The sequence below is a fragment of the Oncorhynchus mykiss genome, chromosome 18, assembly GCF_057628025.1.
Source record: "Oncorhynchus mykiss isolate SJ-2025 chromosome 18, ASM5762802v1, whole genome shotgun sequence".
Classification (NCBI taxonomy): domain Eukaryota; kingdom Metazoa; phylum Chordata; class Actinopteri; order Salmoniformes; family Salmonidae; genus Oncorhynchus; species Oncorhynchus mykiss.
In genome coordinates, this window is record NC_143039.1 from 67,093,615 (window position 1) to 67,116,202 (window position 22,588).

Sequence of the window (22,588 nt, forward strand, 5' to 3'; positions counted from 1 at the left end):
TTGTCAAAAATATAAATAGCAAAGTAAAGTACAGATACCCCCAAAACGACTTAAGTAGTACTTTAAAGTATTTGTACTTAAGTACTTCACACCACTGCTAAATTGTTACTCTGAGGTGAAAACACTGCAGTAATAGTGTTTGATGTGGTACATACTGCAATAATAGTGTTTGTTGTGGTATATACTGCAGTAATAGTGTTTGGGAGGTACATACTGCAGTAATAGTGTTTGGTGAGGTACATACTGCAGTAATAGTGTTTGGCGCGGTACATACTGCAGTAATAGTGTTTGGTGTGGTACATACCGCAGTAATAGTGTTTGGTGCGGTACATACTGCAGTAATAGTGTTTGGTGTGGTACATACTGCAGTAATAGTGTTTGGTGAGGTACATACTGCAGTAATAGTGTTTGGTGAGGTACATACTGCAGTAATAGTGTTTGGTGTGGTACATACTGCAGTAATAGTGTTTGGGAGGTACATACTGCAGTAATAGTGTTTGGTGAGGTACATACTGCAGTAACAGTGTTTGGTGTGGTACATACTGCAGTAACAGTGTTTGGTGTGGTACATACTGCAGTAATAGTGTTTGGTGTGGTACATACTGCAGTAATCGTGTTTGGGAGGTACATACTGCAATAATAGTGTTTGGTGAGGTACATACTGCAGTAACAGTGTTTGGTGTGGTACATACTGCAGTAACAGTGTTTGGTGTGGTACATACTGCAGTAATAGTGTTTGGTGTGGTACATACTGCAGTACAGGTGGATGATGCTTTGCACAGACTACCTCTATGCCTGGGGGATAATCTGTGAAGAGGTCATATCAGGCCTAGCTAAAATACCTTGTGCATCCCAAATGCAACCCTATTCCCTATTTAGTGCACTTCTTTTATTTCTGAGCCATAGTGCTCTGGTCAAAAGTAGTGCACTACATAGGGAATAAGATACCATTTGGGACGCAAAATGACTAAACTGGTGAACTCTATTCTCCAATATGGGGAGCTAAACTCAAATTCCGATTTATAATATAATTCAATACAACATTAATGTAATACAATACCACTTTAATCACCTCCCCCTCCAGGCTGTAAAGCCAACAGAGACAGATTGACTGTCTTGACCAACCAGACATTCCTAGCTCTGGTCCTATCGTGCGATGACCACAACGAGTTGCCTCTACGTTTGTAGAGGAACTTGCACTAACGCCCTGGACCACAGCTAGACAATCCCAACCTTATATAATATTATATATATTCCATTAGAGGAGACACTTTTATCCAAAGCAACATTTTACCTATGTGTGGTCCCGAGTCAAATGAAAACAAAGGCAGAGTAAAACATCAAACTGTCGTAACGCTGACTGTGCAATTCATTCATCCCCTCTCACTTAGAATAGGCCTCCTCCTCTACACATTGATTTAATATGGCTTTGGTTCTTCTGGGATTGATTACAGTAGCCTAAACGATGAGCAAAAAACACTAACGGACAAAACGCTAGCCTCTTTGATGTAATGACAGAGTGCAGCACAGAGAGGGTGCAATTATCACTTCAATGTTCATTCACTAACGTCTCACTGCCTACCAGTCAGTCCTTCACATGTGCTTCATTCCATTAGGAAATCAAGATGTCAGAGCTGAGGCGAAAACGACTTTTCAACAGTAGACGCAAACGTTTCATTACAGCTGCTTTAAACGCCATTCAAGTAGAAGTGGGGAGGACGAGGAGGAGGAAACGGGGGGACAGTTACAGGGAAGGAATCGGAGAAAGAAGTTACAGTTACAGGGAAGGAATCAGAGAAAGAAGTTACAGTTATAGGGAAGGAATCAGAGAAAGAAGTTACAGTTACAGGGAAGGAATCAGAGAAAGAAGTTACAGTTACAGGGAAGGAATCAGAGAAAGAAGTTACAGTTACAGGGAAGGAATCGGAGAAAGAAGTTACAGTTACAGGGAAGGAATCAGAGAAAGAAGTTACAGTTACAGGGAAGGAATCGGAGAAAGAAGTTACAGTTACAGGGAAGGAATCGGAGAAAGAAGTTACAGTTACAGGGAAGGAATCAGAGAAAGAAAGGGACTATGAAGGTATGGAGGGAGATCTTCAGTCTCCATCCCCAGTGTCCTGCACAAGAGTGAGTATGATCGACCGGGTTTACACCGGGCTCTCTTACACAGCACAAGACGGTGGTAACCCACCGAGCTAAAGCCTCTGCAATAGCTTGGGGAACTAACATAAGTCTCTTGGTCTCAGGCAAGGAAGCTATCACAAGGGCCAGAATTTACTAAGGACAATAAGGAGGAGTGGAGGGGAAGAGAGAGTTCCTGTTTGGATAACCAGTATCATGAACAAGAGTAAAGGAACTTTAAATCAGAATAGACAGTTGCTAAGGATAACGTTGAAAAACCCTTGCTGCAAAGGCACACTGTAATATAGACACTGTACTGTAGATACTATACTGTAGATACTGTACTGTAGATACTGTAGATACTGTACTGTAGATACTGTACTGTTGTCACGCCCTGGTCTTAGTTATCTTTGTTTTCTTTATTATTTTGGTTAGGCCAGGGTGTGATATGGGTGATTTATGTGTTTTGTCTTGTCTAGGTTTTTTTTGTAGATTTATGGGGTTGTGATCAGTTTAGGTGTCTAGGTAAGTCTATGGTTGCCTAGAGTGGTTCTCAGTCAGAGGCAGGTGTTTATCGTTGTCTCTGATTGGGAACCATATTTAGGCAGCCATATTCTTTGGGTATTTTGTGGGTGATTGTTTCCTGTCTTTGTGTTTTATGCACCAGTTAGGACTGTTACGGTTTTCACGTTTATTGTTTTGTAGTTTGTTCATGTTTGAGTCTTCCTATTAAAACCATGGACACTTACCACGCTGCGTATTGGTCTGATCCCTGTTTCACCTCTTCAGAGGAAGAGGAGGAAGAAAACCGTGACAACTGTAGATACTGTAGATACTGTACTGTAGATACTGTAAATACTGTAGATACTGTAGATACTGTACTGTAGATACTGTAGATAATGTACTGTAGATATTGTAGCTACTGTACTGTAGATACTGTAGATACTGTACTGTAGATACTGTAGATACTGTACTGTATATATTGTACTGTAGACACTGTAGATACTGTAGATACTGTACTGTAGACACCGTAGACACTGTAGATATTGTACTGTAGACGCTGTAGATACTATACTGTAGATACTGTACTGAAGATACTGTAGACACTGTAGACACTGTAGATACTGTACTGTAGATACTGTAGATACTGTACTGAAGACACTGTAGATACTGTAGCTACCGTAGACACTGTAGCTACTGTAGACGCTGTAGATACTGTACTGTAAATACTGTACTGTAGACACCGTAGATATGGCACTGTAGATACTGTAGATAATGTACTGTATATACTGTAGATACTGTACTGTAGATACTGTAGATACGGTAGATACTGTACTGTAGACACTGTACTGTAGATACTGTACTGTAGACACTGTAGATACTGTACTCTAGATACTGTAGATACTGTACTGTAGATACGGTACTGTAGATACTGTAGACCAGGGGTGTCAAAGTCAAATGGACGGAGGGCCAAATAAAAAAATCAGCTACAAGACGAGGGCCGGACTGTTCGAATGTTCATTGAAAAATTTTTAAATGACGCATATAGTCTAGTGAACCTAATTGAACCTACTGAAAACCTAACAAATATATTACAATATGATCAGATAAATAAAGCAATATTTTCTTATGGCTCTGTCAGTAATCTTTAATTTTCAACAGACACAAAAGACAAATTTCCTTTATATAAATATCCCCATAACATGAACATTAAATGAAAGAAACCGGTATTCAAGGCACCATCAGTAGACTATATTTTCTATTTTAGCAAAAGTGGGCTAAATTTACTTCAAAGAAAAAACAATAATAGCAATTTTCTATCATCCACTCAACTGAAATATTTTTAAAATATAATTGGATTGAAATACAAAAAAATAAAGTGCAAAAATCTATTAATCAAAAACAACACTTTGTTTAAGGAGAAGTAACATGCAGTGAAAACAAATATTAAATTTTAACTTTTAAACTTGAACTGAGTAAAAACTCTAAATATGTGATTGCACAGTAATGTTCACTTGTTTGAGGTTGAGGGTGATACTTGGTGGTGTCCCATCTTTTCCACAAGTTCATCAATGTTCGGGGTAAGGCTCTGAGCTGAAGAAATCCTCAGAATTGAGTGGAGGTGTTCAGCAGTAAGTCGACTTCTGTGTGATGTTTTGTTCAGGTTCATCAAAGAAAACAGTTGTTCACACAGGTATGTGCTGCCAAACATAGACAACGTTTGAGCAGCCTGGATGCGCAGCTGGGGCATTGTGCCGGGGAGGAAACGGGCGAACTCCGCAGCACCCACTGCCGCATATTTTGCCCTCAGTGCATCATTGCATTGGAGGTCAATCAACTCCATTTGGAGGTTTGGTGGTGAGCTTTCCACGTCAACAGCAAATGGGTTACCGAGCAGTTCCAACCTGCTTTTTTGTGCTTCAAAGTCAGCAAATCAGCGTCGAAAGTCAGCGGCAAGCATACCTATTTTATCAGCCAACTGTGTGCTCGGGAACGCACTGGTAGAGAGCTTCTCTTTCATGGTCTGGCAGCTGGGAAAGTGGCTCAAATTTTCTTTCCGCATCTGCGTCTCCCACAGAGTCAGTTTGGTTTTAAATGCCTTCACTGTACTGTACATATCAGAGATGACACGATCCCGACCCTGCAGCTGCAAGTTTATTGCATTCAGATGACTCGTAATGTCACACAGAAAAGCCATTTCACACAGAAACATTTCGTCTCGGAGTTGTGTTGTGTCTTTCCCTTTGCTGTCCAAGAACAGACAAATCTCCTCACGAAGCTCGAAACATCTTTGAAGCACCTTTCCCTGGCTTAGCCATCGCACCTCTGTGTGATAAGGCAAATCACCATGCTCCGTTTCTAACTCCGTCAGAAATGCCTTGAACTGGCGGTGATTCAAACCTTTGGCTCTGATAAAGTTAACTGTGCGCGTGATGATGCTCATTACATGCTCCATTTTCAAGGCTTTACCGCACAACGCTTCCTGGTGTATGATACAATGATAAGCTGTCAGCTCACCTGTCGCGTTTTCCTCTTGCATCTTTTCCCGTATCTTCGCCACCAGTCCGCTCCTGTGTCCACACATCGCAGGTGCTCCGTCGGTTGTCAAACCCACGAGTTTTTCCCAAGGCAGCTCCATCTCATTTACACATCTTGACACCTCTTCATACAAATCATGCCCCGTAGTTGTGCCATGCATAGGACGTAAAGCCAAAAACTCCTCTGTCACGCTTAGGTTGGAGTCCACTCCGCGGATGAAAATTGACAACTGGGCAATGTCAGAAATGTCGGTGCTCTCATCCACAGCCAAGGAATATGCAATAAAATCTTTTCCCTTTTTCACAAGCTGCTCTTTTAGATTGATGGACAACTGGTCTACTCTCTCGGCAATGGTGTTTCTGCTCAGACTCACATTTAAAAAGAGTTGCCTTTTTTCTGGGCAAACTTCGTCACAAACTTTAATCATGCAGTTTTTGATGAAATCCCCCTCCGTAAATGGCCGGGCTGATTTAGCGATCTCTTCTGCCAAAATAAAACTGGCCTTTTGTAGCCTTTGTTCCATGTCCATATTCTTGTTTTTGTCCGCGTGTTTCGTTTCATAATGTCGTCTCAGATTATACTCTTTCAGTACCGCCACACTTTCTCCACACAGAAGACACACAGGTTTTCCAGCTACCTTCGTGAACATATACTCCGACTCCCACCTTGTTTGAAACCCCCGGTTCTCAGTATCCACCTTCCGTTTTGCCATTTTTGATGGGTATCTGAAAGTTAATTTTACTGTGATGCTGACGACTGCTGTGCCAATAAATATTGAAATGAAGCAGCCTACTGCTCGGTGCGTCACCTTTGCATTGTGGGAAATGTAGTATTGGTGCGTGTAAAAGATCTGCGGGCTGCCGGCTTGCTGCGGGCCGGTTCTAATAATAAATCAAGATCATCCCAGGGGCCGTAAAAAACCTTCTTGCGGGCCGGATGTGGCCCGCGGGCCTTGACTCTGACATATGTGCTGTAGACACTGTACTGTAGATACTGTACTGTAGATACTGTAGATACGGTACTGTAGATACTGTAGATACTGTACTGTAGACACTGTACTGTAGATACTGTAGATACTGTACTGAAGACACTGTAGATACTGTAGCTACCGTAGACACTGTAGCTACTGTAGACGCTGTAGATACTGTACTGTAAATACTGTACTGTAGACACCGTAGATATGGCACTGTAGATACTGTAGATACTGTACTGTATATACTGTAGATACTGTACTGTAGATACTGTAGATACGGTAGATACTGTACTGTAGACACTGTACTGTAGATACTGTACTGTAGACACTGTAGATACTGTACTCTAGATACTGTAGATACTGTACTGTAGATACAGTACTGTAGATACTGTAGACACTGTACTGTAGATACTGTACTGTAGATACTGTAGATACGGTACTGTAGATACTGTAGATACTGTACTGTAGATACTGTACTGTAGACACTGTAGATACTGTAGATACTGTACTGTAGATACTATACTGTAGACACTGTAGATACTATACTGTAGATACTGTACTGAAGATACTGTAGACACTGTAGACACTGTAGATACTGTTGTAGATACTGTAGATACTGTACTGAAGACACTGTAGATACTGTAGCTACTGTAGATACTGTAGCTACTGTAGACGCTGTAGATACTGTACTGTAAATACTGTACTGTAGACACTGTAGATATGGCACTGTAGATACTGTAGATACTGTACTGTAGATACTGTAATGTAGATACTGTAGATACTGTAGATACTGTACTGTATACACTGTAGATACTGTAGATACTGTAGCTACTGTAGACACTGTAGATACTGTACTGTAAATACTGTACTGTAGACACTGTAGATATGGCACTGTAAATACTGTAGATACTGTACTGTATATACTGTAGATACTGTACTGTAGATACTGTAGATAATGTAGATACTGTACTGTAGACACTGTACTGTAGATACTGTACTGTAGACACTGTAGATACTGTACTCTAGATACTGTAGATACTGTACTGTAGATACGGTACTGTAGATACTGTAGACACTGTACTGTAGATACTGTACTGTAGATACTGTAGATACGGTACTGTAGATACTGTAGATACTGTACTGTAGACACTGTACTGTAGACACTGTAGATACTGTAGATACTGTACTGTAGATACTATACTGTAGATACTGTACTGTAGATACTGTAGATACGGTACTGTAGATACTGTAGATACTGTACTGTAGATACGGTACTGTAGATACTGTAGATACTGTACTGTAGATACTGTATTGTAGATACTGTACTGTAGACACTGTAGATACTGTAGATACTGTACTGTAGATACTATACTGTAGATACTGTAGGCACTGTACTGTAGACACTGTACTGTAGATACTGTAGATACTGTACTGTAGATACTGTACTGTAGATACTGTATACACTGTAGATACTGTACTGTAGATACTGTAGACACCGTAGATACTGTACTGTAGACACTATAGATACTGTACAGTTGATACTGTAGATACTGTACTGTAGACACTGAATATACTGTAGATACTGTACTGTAGACACTGTAGATACTGTACTGTAGATACTGTAGATACTGTAGACACTGATACTGTAGATACTGTACTGTAGATACTGTAGATACTAAACTGTAGACACTGTAGATACTGTACTGTAGACACTGTACTGTAGACACTGTAGATACTGTAGATACTGCACTGTAGATACTGTAGACACTGTATATACTGTAGATACTGCACTGTAGATACTGTAGACACTGTAGATACTGTAGATACTGCACTGTAGATACTGTAAATACTGTAGATACTGTAGATACTGTACTGTAGATACTGTAGATAATGTACTGTAGATATTGTAGCTACTGTAGATACTGTAGATACTGTACTGAAGACACTGTAGATACTGTAGCTACCGTAGACACTGTAGCTACTGTAGACGCTGTAGATACTGTACTGTAAATACTGTACTGTAGACACCGTAGATATGGCGCTGTAGATACTGTACTGTATATACTGTAGATACTGTACTGTAGATACTGTAGATACGGTAGATACTGTACTGTAGACACTGTACTGTAGATACTGTACTGTAGACACTGTAGATACTGTACTCTAGATACTGTAGATACTGTACTGTAGATACAGTACTGTAGATACTGTAGACACTGTACTGTAGATACTGTACTGTAGATACTGTAGATACGGTACTGTAGATACTGTAGATACTGTACTGTAGATACTGTACTGTAGACACTGTAGATACTGTAGATACTGTACTGTAGATACTATACTGTAGACACTGTAGATACTATACTGTAGATACTGTACTGAAATACTGTAGACACTGTAGACACTGTAGATACTGTTGTAGATACTGTAGATACTGTACTGAAGACACTGTAGATACTGTAGCTACTGTAGATACTGTAGCTACTGTAGACGCTGTAGATACTGTACTGTAAATACTGTACTGTAGACACTGTAGATATGGCACTGTAGATACTGTAGATACTGTACTGTAGATACTGTAATGTAGATACTGTAGATACTGTAGATACTGTACTGTATACACTGTAGATACTGTAGATACTGTAGCTACTGTAGACACTGTAGATACTGTACTGTAAATACTGTACTGTAGACACTGTAGATATGGCACTGTAGATACTGTAGATACTGTACTGTAGATACTGTAGATAATGTAGATACTGTACTGTAGACACTGTACTGTAGATACTGTACTGTATACACTGTAGATACTGTACTCTAGATACTGTAGATACTGTACTGTAGATACGGTACTGTAGATACTGTAGACACTGTACTGTAGATACTGTACTGTAGATACTGTAGATACGGTACTGTAGATACTGTAGATACTGTACTGTAGACACTGTACTGTAGACACTGTACATACTGTAGATACTGTACTGTAGATACTATACTGTAGATACTGTACTGTAGATACTGTAGATACGGTACTGTAGATACTGTAGATACTGTACTGTAGATACGGTACTGTAGATACTGTAGATACTGTACTGTAGATACTGTATTGTAGATACTGTACTGTAGACACTGTAGATACTGTAGATACTGTACTGTAGATACTATACTGTAGATACTGTAGGCACTGTACTGTAGACACTGTACTGTAGATACTGTAGATACTGTACTGTAGATACTGTACTGTAGATACTGTACTGTAGATACTGTATACACTGTAGATACTGTACTGTAGATACTGTAGACACCGTAGATACTGTACTGTAGACACTATAGATACTGTACAGTTGATACTGTAGATACTGTACTGTAGACACTGAATATACTGTAGATACTGTACTGTAGACACTGTAGATACTGTACTGTAGATACTGTAGATACTGTAGACACTGATACTGTAGATACTGTACTGTAGATACTGTAGATACTAAACTGTAGACACTGTAGATACTGTACTGTAGACACTGTACTGTAGACACTGTAGATACTGTAGATACTGCACTGTAGATACTGTAGACACTGTATATACTGTAGATACTGCACTGTAGATACTGTAGACACTGTAGATACTGTAGATACTGCACTGTAGATACTGTACTGTAGATACTGTACTGTAGGCACTGTACTGTAGACACTGTAGATACTGTACTGTAGACACTGTAGATACTGTAGATACTGCACTGTAGATACTGTAGACACTGTCGATACTGTAGATACTGCACTGTAGATACTGTACTGTAGATACTGTACTGTAGGCACTGTACTGTAGACACTGTAGACACTGTAGATACTGTACTGTAGATACTGTAGATACTGTAGATACTGTAGACACTGTAGATACTGCAGATAGTGCACTGTAGATACTGTAGACACTGTATATACTGTAGATACTGCACTGTAGATACTGTAGACACTGTAGATACTGTAGATACTGCACTGTAGATACTGTACTGTAGATACTGTACTGTAGATATTGTACTGTAGGCACTGTACTGTAGATACTGTAGATACTGTACTGTAGACACTGTAGATACTGTACTGTAGATACTGTAGATACTGTAGATACTGTAGACACCGTAGATACTGTACTGTAGATACTGTACCGTAGACACTATAGATACTGTAGATACAGTACAGTTGATACTATAGATACTGTACTGTAGACACTGTAGATACTGTACTGTAGAAACTGTACTACTATACTGTAGATACTGTACTGTAGATACTGTACTGTAGATACTGTAGATACGGTACTGTAGATACTGTAGATACTGTACTGTAGATACGGTACTGCAGATACTGTACTGTAGACACTGTACTGTAGATACTGTACTGTAGACACTGTAGATACTGTAGACACTGTACTGTAGATACTGTACTGTAGACACTGTAGATACTGTACTGTAGATACTGTACTGTAGATACTGTACTGTAGATACTGTACTGTAGACACTGTAGATACTGTACTGTAGATACTGTAGATACTGTAGACACTGTAGACACTGTACTGTAGATACTGTAGATACTGTACTGTAGATACTGTACTGTAGATACTGTACTGTAGATACTGTATACACTGTAGATACTGTACTGTAGATACTGTAGACACCGTAGATACTGTACTGTAGACACTATAGATACTGTACAGTTGATACTGTAGATACTGTACTGTAGACACTGAATATACTGTAGATACTGTACTGTAGACACTGTAGATACTGTACTGTAGATACTGTAGATACTGTAGACACTGATACTGTAGATACTGTACTGTAGATACTGTAGATACTAAACTGTAGACACTGTAGATACTGTACTGTAGACACTGTACTGTAGACACTGTAGATACTGTAGATACTGCACTGTAGATACTGTAGACACTGTATATACTGTAGATACTGCACTGTAGATACTGTAGACACTGTAGATACTGTAGATACTGCACTGTAGATACTGTACTGTAGATACTGTACTGTAGGCACTGTACTGTAGACACTGTAGATACTGTACTGTAGACACTGTAGATACTGTAGATACTGCACTGTAGATACTGTAGACACTGTCGATACTGTAGATACTGCACTGTAGATACTGTACTGTAGATACTGTACTGTAGGCACTGTACTGTAGACACTGTAGACACTGTAGATACTGTACTGTAGATACTGTAGATACTGTAGATACTGTAGACACTGTAGATACTGCAGATAGTGCACTGTAGATACTGTAGACACTGTATATACTGTAGATACTGCACTGTAGATACTGTAGACACTGTAGATACTGTAGATACTGCACTGTAGATACTGTACTGTAGATACTGTACTGTAGATATTGTACTGTAGGCACTGTACTGTAGATACTGTAGATACTGTACTGTAGACACTGTAGATACTGTACTGTAGATACTGTAGATACTGTAGATACTGTAGACACCGTAGATACTGTACTGTAGATACTGTACCGTAGACACTATAGATACTGTAGATACAGTACAGTTGATACTATAGATACTGTACTGTAGACACTGTAGATACTGTACTGTAGAAACTGTACTACTATACTGTAGATACTGTACTGTAGATACTGTACTGTAGATACTGTAGATACGGTACTGTAGATACTGTAGATACTGTACTGTAGATACGGTACTGCAGATACTGTAGATACTGTACTGTAGACACTGTACTGTAGATACTGTACTGTAGACACTGTAGATACTGTAGACACTGTACTGTAGATACTGTACTGTAGACACTGTAGATACTGTACTGTAGATACTGTACTGTAGATACTGTACTGTAGATACTGTACTGTAGACACTGTAGATACTGTACTGTAGATACTGTAGATACTGTAGACACTGTAGACACTGTAGATACTGTACTGTAGATACTGTAGATACTGTACTGAAGACACTGTAGATACTGTAGCTACTGTAGACACTGTAGATACTGTACTGTAAATACTGTACTGTAGACACTGTAGATATGGCACTGTAGATACTGTAGATACTGTACTGTAGATACTGTACTCTAGATACTGTAGATAATGTACTGTAGATACTGTAATGTAGATACTGTAGATACGGTAGATACTGTACTGTAGACACTGTAGATACTGTAGCTATTGTAGCTACTGTAGACACTGTAGATACTGTACTGTAAATACTGTACTGTAGACACTGTATATATGGCACTGTAGATACTGTAGATACTGTACTGTAGATACTGTAGATACTGTACTGTAGATACGGAATTGTAGATACTGTAGATACTGTACTGTAGACACTGTAGATACCGTACTGTAGATACTGTAGATACTGTACTGTAGATAATGTAGATACTGTACTGTAGATACGGTACTGTAGATACTGTAGATACTGTGCTGTAGTCACTGTACTGTAGATACTGTAGGCACTGTACTGTAGATACTGTACTGTAGACACTGTACTGTAGACACTGAAGATACTGTAGAAACTGTACTGTAGATACTATACTGTAGATACTGTAGGCACTGTACTGTAGATACTGTACTGTAGACACTGTACTGTAGATACTGTACTGTAGATACTGTAGATACTGTACTGTAGATACTGTAGATACTGTACTGTAGATACTGTACTGTAGATTCTGTAGATACTTTACTGTAGATACTGTACTGTAGATACTGTACTGTAGACACTGTAGATACTGTAGATACTGTACTGTAGATACTATACTGTAGATACTGTAGGCACTGTACTGTAGATACTGTACTGTAGACACTGTACTGTAGATACTGTACTGTAGACACTGTAGATACTGTAGATACTGTACTGTAGATACTATACTGTAGATACTGTAGGCACTGTACTGTAGACACTGTACTGAATATACTGTACTGTAGACACTGTAGATACTATACTGTAGATACTGTACTGTAGATACTGTAGATACTGTACTGTAGAAACTGTAGATACTGTACTGTAGATTCTGTAGATACTGTACTGTAGATACTGTACTGTAGATACTGTACTGTAGACACTGTAGATACTGTACTGTAGATACTGTAGACACTGTAGATACTGTACTGTAAATACTGTACTGTAGACACTGTAGATATGGCACTGTAGATACTGTTGATACTGTACTGTAGATACTGTACTCTAGATACTTTAGATAATGTACTGTAGATACTGTACTGTAGATACTGTAGATACTGTAGATATTGTACTGTAGACACTGTATATACTGTAGATACTGTAGCTAATGTAGACACTGTAGATACTGTACTGTAAATACTGTACTGTAGACACTGTATATATGGCACAGTAGATACTGTAGATACTGTATTGTAGATACGGTACTGTAGATACTGTAGATACTGTACTGTAGACACTGTATTGTAGATACTGTACTGTAGACACTGTATACACTGTAGATACTGTACTGTAGATCATATACTGTAAATACTGTACTGTAGACACTGTAGATATGGCACTGTAGATACTGTTGATACTGTACTGTAGATACTGTACTCTAGATACTTTAGATAATGTACTGTAGATACTGTACTGTAGATACTGTAGATACTGTAGATATTGTACTGTAGACACTGTATATACTGTAGATACTGTAGCTAATGTAGACACTGTAGATACTGTACTGTAAATACTGTACTGTAGACACTGTATATATGGCACAGTAGATACTGTAGATACTGTACTGTAGATACGGTACTGTAGATACTGTAGATACTGTACTGTAGACACTGTATTGTAGATACTGTACTGTAGACACTGTATACACTGTAGATACTGTACTGTAGATCATATACTGTAGATACTGTAGGCACTGTACTGTAGACACTGTACTGAAGATACTGTACTGTAGACACTGTAGATACTGTACTGTAGATACTGTACTGTAGATACTGTAGATACGGTACTGTAGATACTGTAGATACTGTACTGTAGATACTGTAGATACTGTACTGTAGAAACTGTAGACACTGTACTGTAGATACTGTACTGTAGATACTGTACTGTAGATACTATACTGTAGAAACTGTAGGCACTGTACTGTAGACACTGTACTGTAGATAATGTACTGTAGATACTGTACTGTAGACACTGTAGATACTGTACTGTAGATACTGTAGACACTGTAGATACTGTACTGTAAATACTGTACTGTAGACACTGTAGATATGGCACTGTAGATACTGTTGATACTGTACTGTAGATACTGTACTCTAGATACTTTAGATAATGTACTGTAGATACTGTACTGTAGATACTGTAGATACTGTAGATACTGTACTGTAGACACTGTAGATACTGTAGATACTGTAGCTAATGTAGACACTGTAGATACTGTACTGTAAATACTGTACTGTAGACACTGTATATATGGCACAGTAGATACTGTAGATACTGTACTGTAGATACGGTATTGTAGATACTGTAGATACTGTACTGTAGGCACTGTACTGTAGATACTGTAGATATTGTACTGTAGGCACTGTACTGTAGATACTGTAGATATTGTACAGTAGATGCAGTATATACTGTAGATACTGTACAGTAGATAATGTACTGTAGATCTCTGCGTATGTTTTCTGCTATTCCCCAGAAAAGATTAAGAGTATCCTAAAGCATCCCATTTATTATGTTCTGGAGTCACCATTCCTATATGATATGATCTGTGACTTCAGAACTAGATAGCTGCTGTAGAGAGCAGTCAGTGTACTGCAGAAAGCAGCATGTACCTGTAGCCAACCAGCATGGATGTGGGTGTGGCCATACATATGTAGGATCTTAATTTGAGCCAGTTTGCAACAGGAAATGTAAAATATTATTTGGATTATAATTAATTGACTTTTCTATAAATTTTTCATCAAGGAAAATCAGGTCTGAAACATCAAAGTGGAAATTACAAACTTCAGAAGCTTTTTTAAACCTCAAATACACTACAAATTTAAAATGTCCTCCATTGCAGGAAAGTTCTCCTGTAACAGGGTGACAAAATGAAGATCCTACATCGGTATGTGTCAGACTCAGACCCTCCAGGAAAAGCGGCTGCCTCTGTCTCAGACCAGCCCAGTAGAGTCCCTCCACACCGGGACACTCTCTTACAGATGAGTGTGTGTATGGAGATCATACTGTAAGTAGTGAGAGGAAAACATCTCATCTGGTGCCTAAATATATACAATAAAAATCTAGTTAATCAAGCATTCTGTTTGTATAGAGCAGTATACCGGCATAAACTGATCTAACAGGCATCTGTGTGCATCAATGCAGAAACTAATAAACAAAGTGTGTTTATATCGCCAGTTGCCACAAGCTTATGTACCCGCTTTCCACATGCAGGCAGCAGCCTCCAATAAGATAGATTATTAGATTCAGAAGCCGGGATGTCAAAATAGATTTATCCGCTTTGAGAGGCACTAAGACATATTACAAAAAAAACGTTAAGCAAGACTAACTGACTACATGTTTTCTTTTCAATGTTGTTCAAGGGTCAAGCCGGTCTCGTGTGGGGTCAGCCCCAGTGAAGACCCAAGCTCAGGGACAAATATCTCCGTCTCTTTCACAAGTTGGAACAAAAGACAGAACGCTGTTTGTTCACAATGTGCCCAGAGGAGCGAGAGAAGGGGGAAAAACACTGCAAACAGCCAAGACCTTCTGTGGGAAAACAGCTGCCTGGAGCTGCTAAGCATTTCAACTGTACGCTCACACACACCTACAGATAACCCATTTCAACTGTACGCTCACACACACCTACAGATAACCCAACCTAAAAAGGGACAGGAGAGCATTCTGAGTTCATAAAAGCTGTCTTGGGACAATAACCTCTTAATTGCTAGGAAGCCCTGCTATTCTATAGAATATATTAATAGAAGAGGTGGGACCAAACGTTTGGACTTTTAACACAATATTCAGTAAATGTTTCATATTGTGATGGCTGGTTATAGTTTGTTTGCATTATTATAATACATTGCAAAATGGCATTGGGTAGCACGGCTGGCAGACCTATATATCAGGCTTTTAATTAGCTGGCTTATCTGAGAATTCAAATTGAGCGTAGCATAGGGATCTGATCTGATTCTGGAATTCTAAGAATATGATATACTTCACATGGAAAAGTTAACCTTTACTGACCCTATCCTGTTCTATAATAGAAAAGCCACAGCACGTGTGTAGGTGTATATGTGTGTGTGTAAATTTTCAGCATATATGTATGTATGTGTGTGTGCATGCGTGCGTGCGTGCGTGCGTGCGTGCGTGCGTGCGTGTGTTGGCTGCTCTAGCAATCCAACATGTCCTGTGTAAGAACTGGAGTAATTGTTCTGCTCTGTTACAGCATGTTAATGGGATCGAACCCAACCTGTGGAGTGTTTGTGTTAGCTCTAATTCCACACACACTCCCTTCAAACACACATAGACACGCATGCACACGCACTAGCACAAGCTATTAATCATTGTTTATGTTCATATCAGTTGCAATAACACATGCAAGGAAGTCATTGTTTACCGCAGAGTCAGCAGATCCCCAAGAGCAAATAAAGTAACTGTAGCAAGTTTGATTCGAGACGCACCAATTATAAACAGGAGGTAATCCTTTGAAAACAGAACTGTAACAACATAAAGCGTTTTAGATATTATGAATAATCGGCTGAATTCATCTCACCTGCTATTGATAAATGTAACGCAAACATTCCAAAAACATACATACATGCTTTATTCCTTAATATAATATCTGCCCAGGAATTGTACTCTTTGATATTCTCAGAAACGTAATATTTTAAGATAGATGCCCTTATGGGCAGATGATTATGGTCGCCAGGACAAATGGAGTGCTGTATATTCAACCCCACACTAACTACCGTAGTAATACTAATGCTAGCCTATTTCGCCACCTCTTAATTACACTCTTATCCAGAGTTACATACAGGAGGGTTAAGTACCTTGCTCAAGGGCGGGCGCATCAACTGCTTTTTTCACCTAGTTGGCTTTGGGATTCAAACCCACAACATTTCAGTAACTGGCTGAACGTTCTTAACCGCTAGGCTACCTGCCACCCCTCATCTCTCACTGAACGTGACTCAGTAGGATGAGCACCTCACAATGTTACCCAATCCACACCATCTCATACCTGGAGACTAGGGATGCATTCATCAGGGTACATCTTAGTGAAATATTTTTCAACGTAAAACCATAACAAGCGTTTCTTATTGGTTAAGTTCAGTTGACAAGGGACTTACCATCATGGGTTTGGTACTGAAGCGTAGTTTCCTCTTCTGGGGGATATCCTCCTTCTCTTCTTCTGGTAGACCAGGGATCTCAGTAAGATCATTCCCAGGGTCATAGATGACATCATCATCACCATATAGGTCATCGTCAGGGTCAGTACAGCTCTCCCCCCAGCCCTGGTAGCACGCGTCCCCGTCCGTGTTAAAAATTACCCTTTCGTTCCCACTGTATTCCTCATTGGGCACTTCTGCCTGGTCCTCTAGAGAAACCCTGGGCCTGGAGGAAGCCTTCTCCATCTCCACCTCCTCCCCAAGGGCCTCTGCCTCCTCTTGGGCTTCATCCTTGGCTGGGGTGGCTGGGATGGCTGGGGTATCCGGGGTGTCCTCAGAAGTCTTGTCCCCGACAATGGTGTCAGTCGTGGGCCTTGAGTCCATGCAGACTCCCTCCGTCTCTCTGAAGGTTTCGGTTTCCTCCGCCTGTTTCTCATCACACGATCCGTTCACCTCGCCTCCGTTGGTGGTGGCCCTTACGGGATGTCTCTCTCTGTCCCTCTGTTCTAACTCCCCTGCTGTCTCCTCTCTCTCCTGGGGCTCCTCCTGCTGCGGGACGGGTTTTAGCTCCACTGCCTCTGATAGCGGGCTGGGGCTGAGGAGGTCCTCTGAGGACGAGGATATGGGGAATTTTCCCCCCACGCGGATCCTGCACCCTCCGCCAGGCACTGGGGACTGGCGTGAGTCGTCTTCGCTGACGTCGCTGTGCCGGTGGGAATTGTCAGGGGAGTATAGTGCCCGGCCTCGGTAGCCTCGCCGGAACGGACCCTCGCCCCCTCCTCCCCCTCCCTGTTGGTCGACATTCTCAAACACAGCGCTCAGCTGGCTCACTGTGGGTGACTGGGCTTCTGTTCTGGAACACAGCGAGTCCAAGGAGTCTGTGCTGCCCCTGTTGGAGCGCGCCCCTCGCCAGTCGTCCAGGTGCTCATAAGAACCCCTCTTCTCCCGACCGTAGGAGTAGACGGGTGACTGGGAGGCGTCGCGCGACTGCTGCTCAAACAGCCTCCTGGTCTCTATGACCTTTGACCGTGCACTGGTTCGGTCTGCTGTAGGGTGCTGCGTCAGCTTGATGACCGAGCCGTCCGCCTTGTTGATGAAGTTGGTGGGCTTGGTTATCTTCTGAGGCGATGGGTCTTCCCGCCTGGTGGCGGCGACGGTGCTCTCTGTCCCCTGCATCTGCATGAACATGTCCTTGATGCGGCTGACGTGTGCGCCATACTGTCGTCCTCGACGCTGGGTGACTCGCTCAGGGTCCTTGAGCTGGGGCTCTTTGCTGTCCTGCCGGGGCGGCTGGTCGAAGGCCTTCTTCAGGGCCTGGAACTCTGTCCTATAGGCGTTGCGGTGAGGGGAGGCGCTCCGGAGAGTGGTCCTCTCCCCCGAGGCCTCCGTCTTCAGCATAATGGCGTCAGAGGCGAGGAGGCGGAGGGGATCTCAGCAGCATCGCTGGGCCTTCATCTCACATATATTACTGTAGCGTCCAGCGAGTGCCCTGCCTGTGTGATTATCACTGTGATTTGATTTCACACTTCATTTGGGGCAATGGACACCTGGGAAAGATAAGGAGATGCCTGTTAGATACAAGAGATACCAAGCAACCTGTCATTGTCAAGAGGTCGCTCCTCTTTTCAGTTCGCTGCAGCTAGCAACTGGGACCTGCTGAAAAAAACTGTCAAACTGGACAGTTTTATCTCCATCTCTTCATTCAAAGACTCAATCATGGACACTCTTACTGACAGTTGTATTGTTGTCTCTACCTTCTCGCCCTTTGTGCTGTTGTGTGTGCCCAAAAAATGTTGTACCATAGTTTGTGCTATTTGCCTTTTGGCAGGTCGTCATTGTAAATAAGAATTTGACTTGCCTAGTTACAGAAACATTAATAAAAAAAATATATTAAAAAAATAGTGAGGTTTTACACTACAGCATGATGGGGAGATCCATTGCAATTCAGCTTTCGAAAATGTCACGAACATTACCATTTCTATGAATCTGAAGTGAAAGTGCAAGGTAATCACAGACAACGCTTAGCACAAGACGTGCACTGAATGTAAAAAGGTATTTGCCCTCTAAAAGGATCTGTTTAGAAAGTAGTGTGTTTATCCATTTATCTAATCAATACACAGTTACTCACGTAGAAGATAAAACATGCACTGATCAATACGGGCAATGGAAATCATGTGGGCCACTTGCAGTTATAAATCGGGTGTTTCAAGTTTATAACAGCAATAAGGCATCTCGGGGGTGTGTGGTATATGGTCAATATACCATGGCTAAGGCCTGTATCCAGGCACTCCGCGTTGTGTCATGCATAAGAACACCCCTTAGCCATGGTATATTGGCAATATACCACACTCACACCTAGACACACCCACTTGGGAGCCAGGCCCAGCCAATCAGAATATTTTTTTCCCCACAAAGGGGCTTTATTACAGACAGAAATACTCCTCCATTTCATCAGCTGTCTGGTAGGCTGGTCTCAGACGATTTCGCAGGTGAAGAAGCCGGATTTGGAGTTCCTTGGCTGGTGTGGTTATACGTGGCCTGCGGTTATAAAGCTGGTTGGACGTAATGCAAAATACTCTAAAATGACGTTGGAGGTGGCTTATGGTAGAGAAATTAACATTTCATTTTCTGGCATCTGATCTGGTGTATATTCCTTCAGTCAGCATGCCAATTGCACTCTCCCGCAAAACTTGAGACATCTGTGGTATTGTGTTGTGTGACAAAACTACACATTTTAGAGTGGCCTTTCGTTGTCCCAAACACAAGGTGCACTTGTGTAATGATCATGCTGTTTAATCAGCTTCTTGACATGCCACATCTGTCAGGTGGATGGATTATCTTGGCAAAGGAGAAATGCTCATTAACAGGGATGTAAACAAATGTGTGGAAAAAATGTGAGAGAAATAAGCTTTACGTGAGTATGGAACCTTTCTGGGATCTTTCATTTCAGTTCATGGGACCAAAATGTTCATTCAGTATAGTTTACTGCCACACCCACTGCCCCGGCCCGTAGCATTCTGCATGGTCATCACGATTAATAACTGGTCTGAAGGACAGTTCAGCTCATAAACACACAGGCAGGCCAGACGGTTTTAGGGAAAGGATGCAAGGGGGAGTTGTTTAAACACCACAAATAACTGTGATATAATCAATTGCTAAAAAATAATATTGTGGATTCCATTTGTTTACAATCATAAGTATGTATAGGCTACATAACATACTGTTAATGTAATTTGAAAATTTCATTTTAATTTCATTATCAAATGTGTTTTCATGTGTTACTACTATTCTATTACTGTACTTTCATCATACCACTACCCTGTTTGTGAGATTCAAATAGCTTATTTGCTAATCCCACATAGGCTACAATTTAAGATATAAATGGAGAACATTAAACCACGACACACAACCGCAGAGAGGTGGTTAGAGCGTTGGACTAGTAACCGGAAGGTTGCAAGTTCAAACCCCCGAGCTGACAAGGTACAAATCTGTCGTTCTGCCCCTGAACAGGCAGTTAACCCACTGTTCCTAGGCTGTCATTGAAAATAAGAATTTGTTCTTAACTGACTTGCCTGGTTAAATAAAGGTAAAAAAATAATAAATAAATAAAGATACATGTTACAATGTTACAAAGTGAAAAGATATCGGATGCCGCCAGCAGTGGTTTGTGTAGCACCCAGTTCAGCAGGACTCCAGTCAACGAATTACAAATTGCAACATTCTGCGAACGCACCCATTTGCTACTGTGATAAACACGATCAACGTACTATAGCCATTTTCGTAAAGCAGCAGTAGACTATATAGTCTATCCGCCAAGCCATTTCATCAACGTCCCACGAGATGCAGAAGATAAAACTGAAACGTGTAACATTGTATCAGCTCGAGCTCTATCCTACATCCAACGAACAGATAGACGCGCCTCACCCGCACAGGTCATGGTGGTTGACAGCTCCATATGAACTGTATATTCTGATAAATTATTTAATTTCACTAGCCCATGTACAAGGAAAACGCTACTGCATAGTGTTGTTGATCATTTAGAAAATGCAGAAGTTAACTGTTTACCACACATAGGCTACCCTTTCAACAATGCACAACAAGAGTGACTTACGTTAATTGCTTCGTGTGATGAATGACCACAACTTAAATATAGTCTCGTAAAAATTCACATAGCATACTCTGCTTTCGTTATAAATCCCATCGAATACGACATTTCCATTCAAGCCCGTCGTTAGTCCAGTATTGTGTCGCCCTATCGAGACACTACAAGCCGTGATCTACACATCGCTAGACAACGCCATTGCAGGCAATGGGTGATGCTGACATGCACATTGGGTGAGTCGACGCTATTAAATATTCCATCTCAATGAGAGGTGCGCAACTGCGTGTTTTCTAAGGTGAACACATCTTATAAATCTTAATCAACGTATATCGAAAACATACTTTACATTTAGGAAATATTATGTTTTGCTAATGGCATACACATGTGACAGGTGTTTAACCTTATCGCAGTAATGGTTTGGTCCAATAATATGCATGGAGGGGGTTCCACTAAACTGCAGTCTGGCAGAAACACCACCACAAATAACTTTACTGGCTTTATTACTGTATCGAGCTCCAGCACAACACAGACCACGCGGGAAGAAATATCAATTTGTAAACGTTTTCATCAGTTGTTATGTTGGTGTTGGATATTCACACAGATTATGTCGTCAATGGCTTCCATCTGTAACATTAAAAGTCAAAGTCAAAATGTTTAATATAAATGGTAGTTTAAATGGCTAGTTGCGAGACAAAGCTAGCCTATCACGTACAGTAGATATAACAGATAATGCAGATGTGTGTGTTAAACTGAGAAAAACATTTAAAGTTATTTTGCTATATTATATTCATTAATCTAAGGACCATTATGCCCATAGCCTACTTAGCCTACTATCTACCTAAGGGGTCAAATGTAACAATACACACAATATTAATCTAAGAAAACAATGCTGCTTTTGAATAAAAGTATCGGGTCAAGAAAGCCAGCCTACGGCATGTGGCTGACTGGGCCATGTGATTAAGAATGGAGAGCTTTGTCTGAAAGGTTCTCATTATTCCTTTTCTAATGTG

The 22,588-nt window shown here is 40.7% G+C and overlaps 1 protein-coding gene across 11 annotated transcripts in view; it reads right to left on the reverse strand.

Moving 5' to 3' along the window:
- The window catches only part of ppp1r9a (protein phosphatase 1, regulatory subunit 9A), a 139,395-nt gene that overhangs the window by 113,828 nt on the left and 2,979 nt on the right, over positions 1 to 22,588 (reverse strand). For 8 of the 11 annotated variants that reach the window (XM_090209182.1, XM_090209181.1, XM_090209180.1 and 5 more), the window contains exons 1-2: positions 21,588 to 21,874; positions 17,438 to 19,023 (exon numbers count right to left, since the gene is read on the reverse strand). In XM_090209182.1, coding sequence (XP_090065308.1) covers positions 17,438 to 18,874 — 1,437 coding nt within the window. In that variant the 5' untranslated portion in view covers positions 18,875 to 19,023; positions 21,588 to 21,874. Of the gene's footprint in view, positions 1 to 17,437; positions 19,024 to 21,587; positions 21,875 to 22,588 lie in introns of those variants that run through there. The other 3 variants (XM_090209183.1, XM_036953408.2, XM_090209179.1) reach the window with 1 other exon arrangement.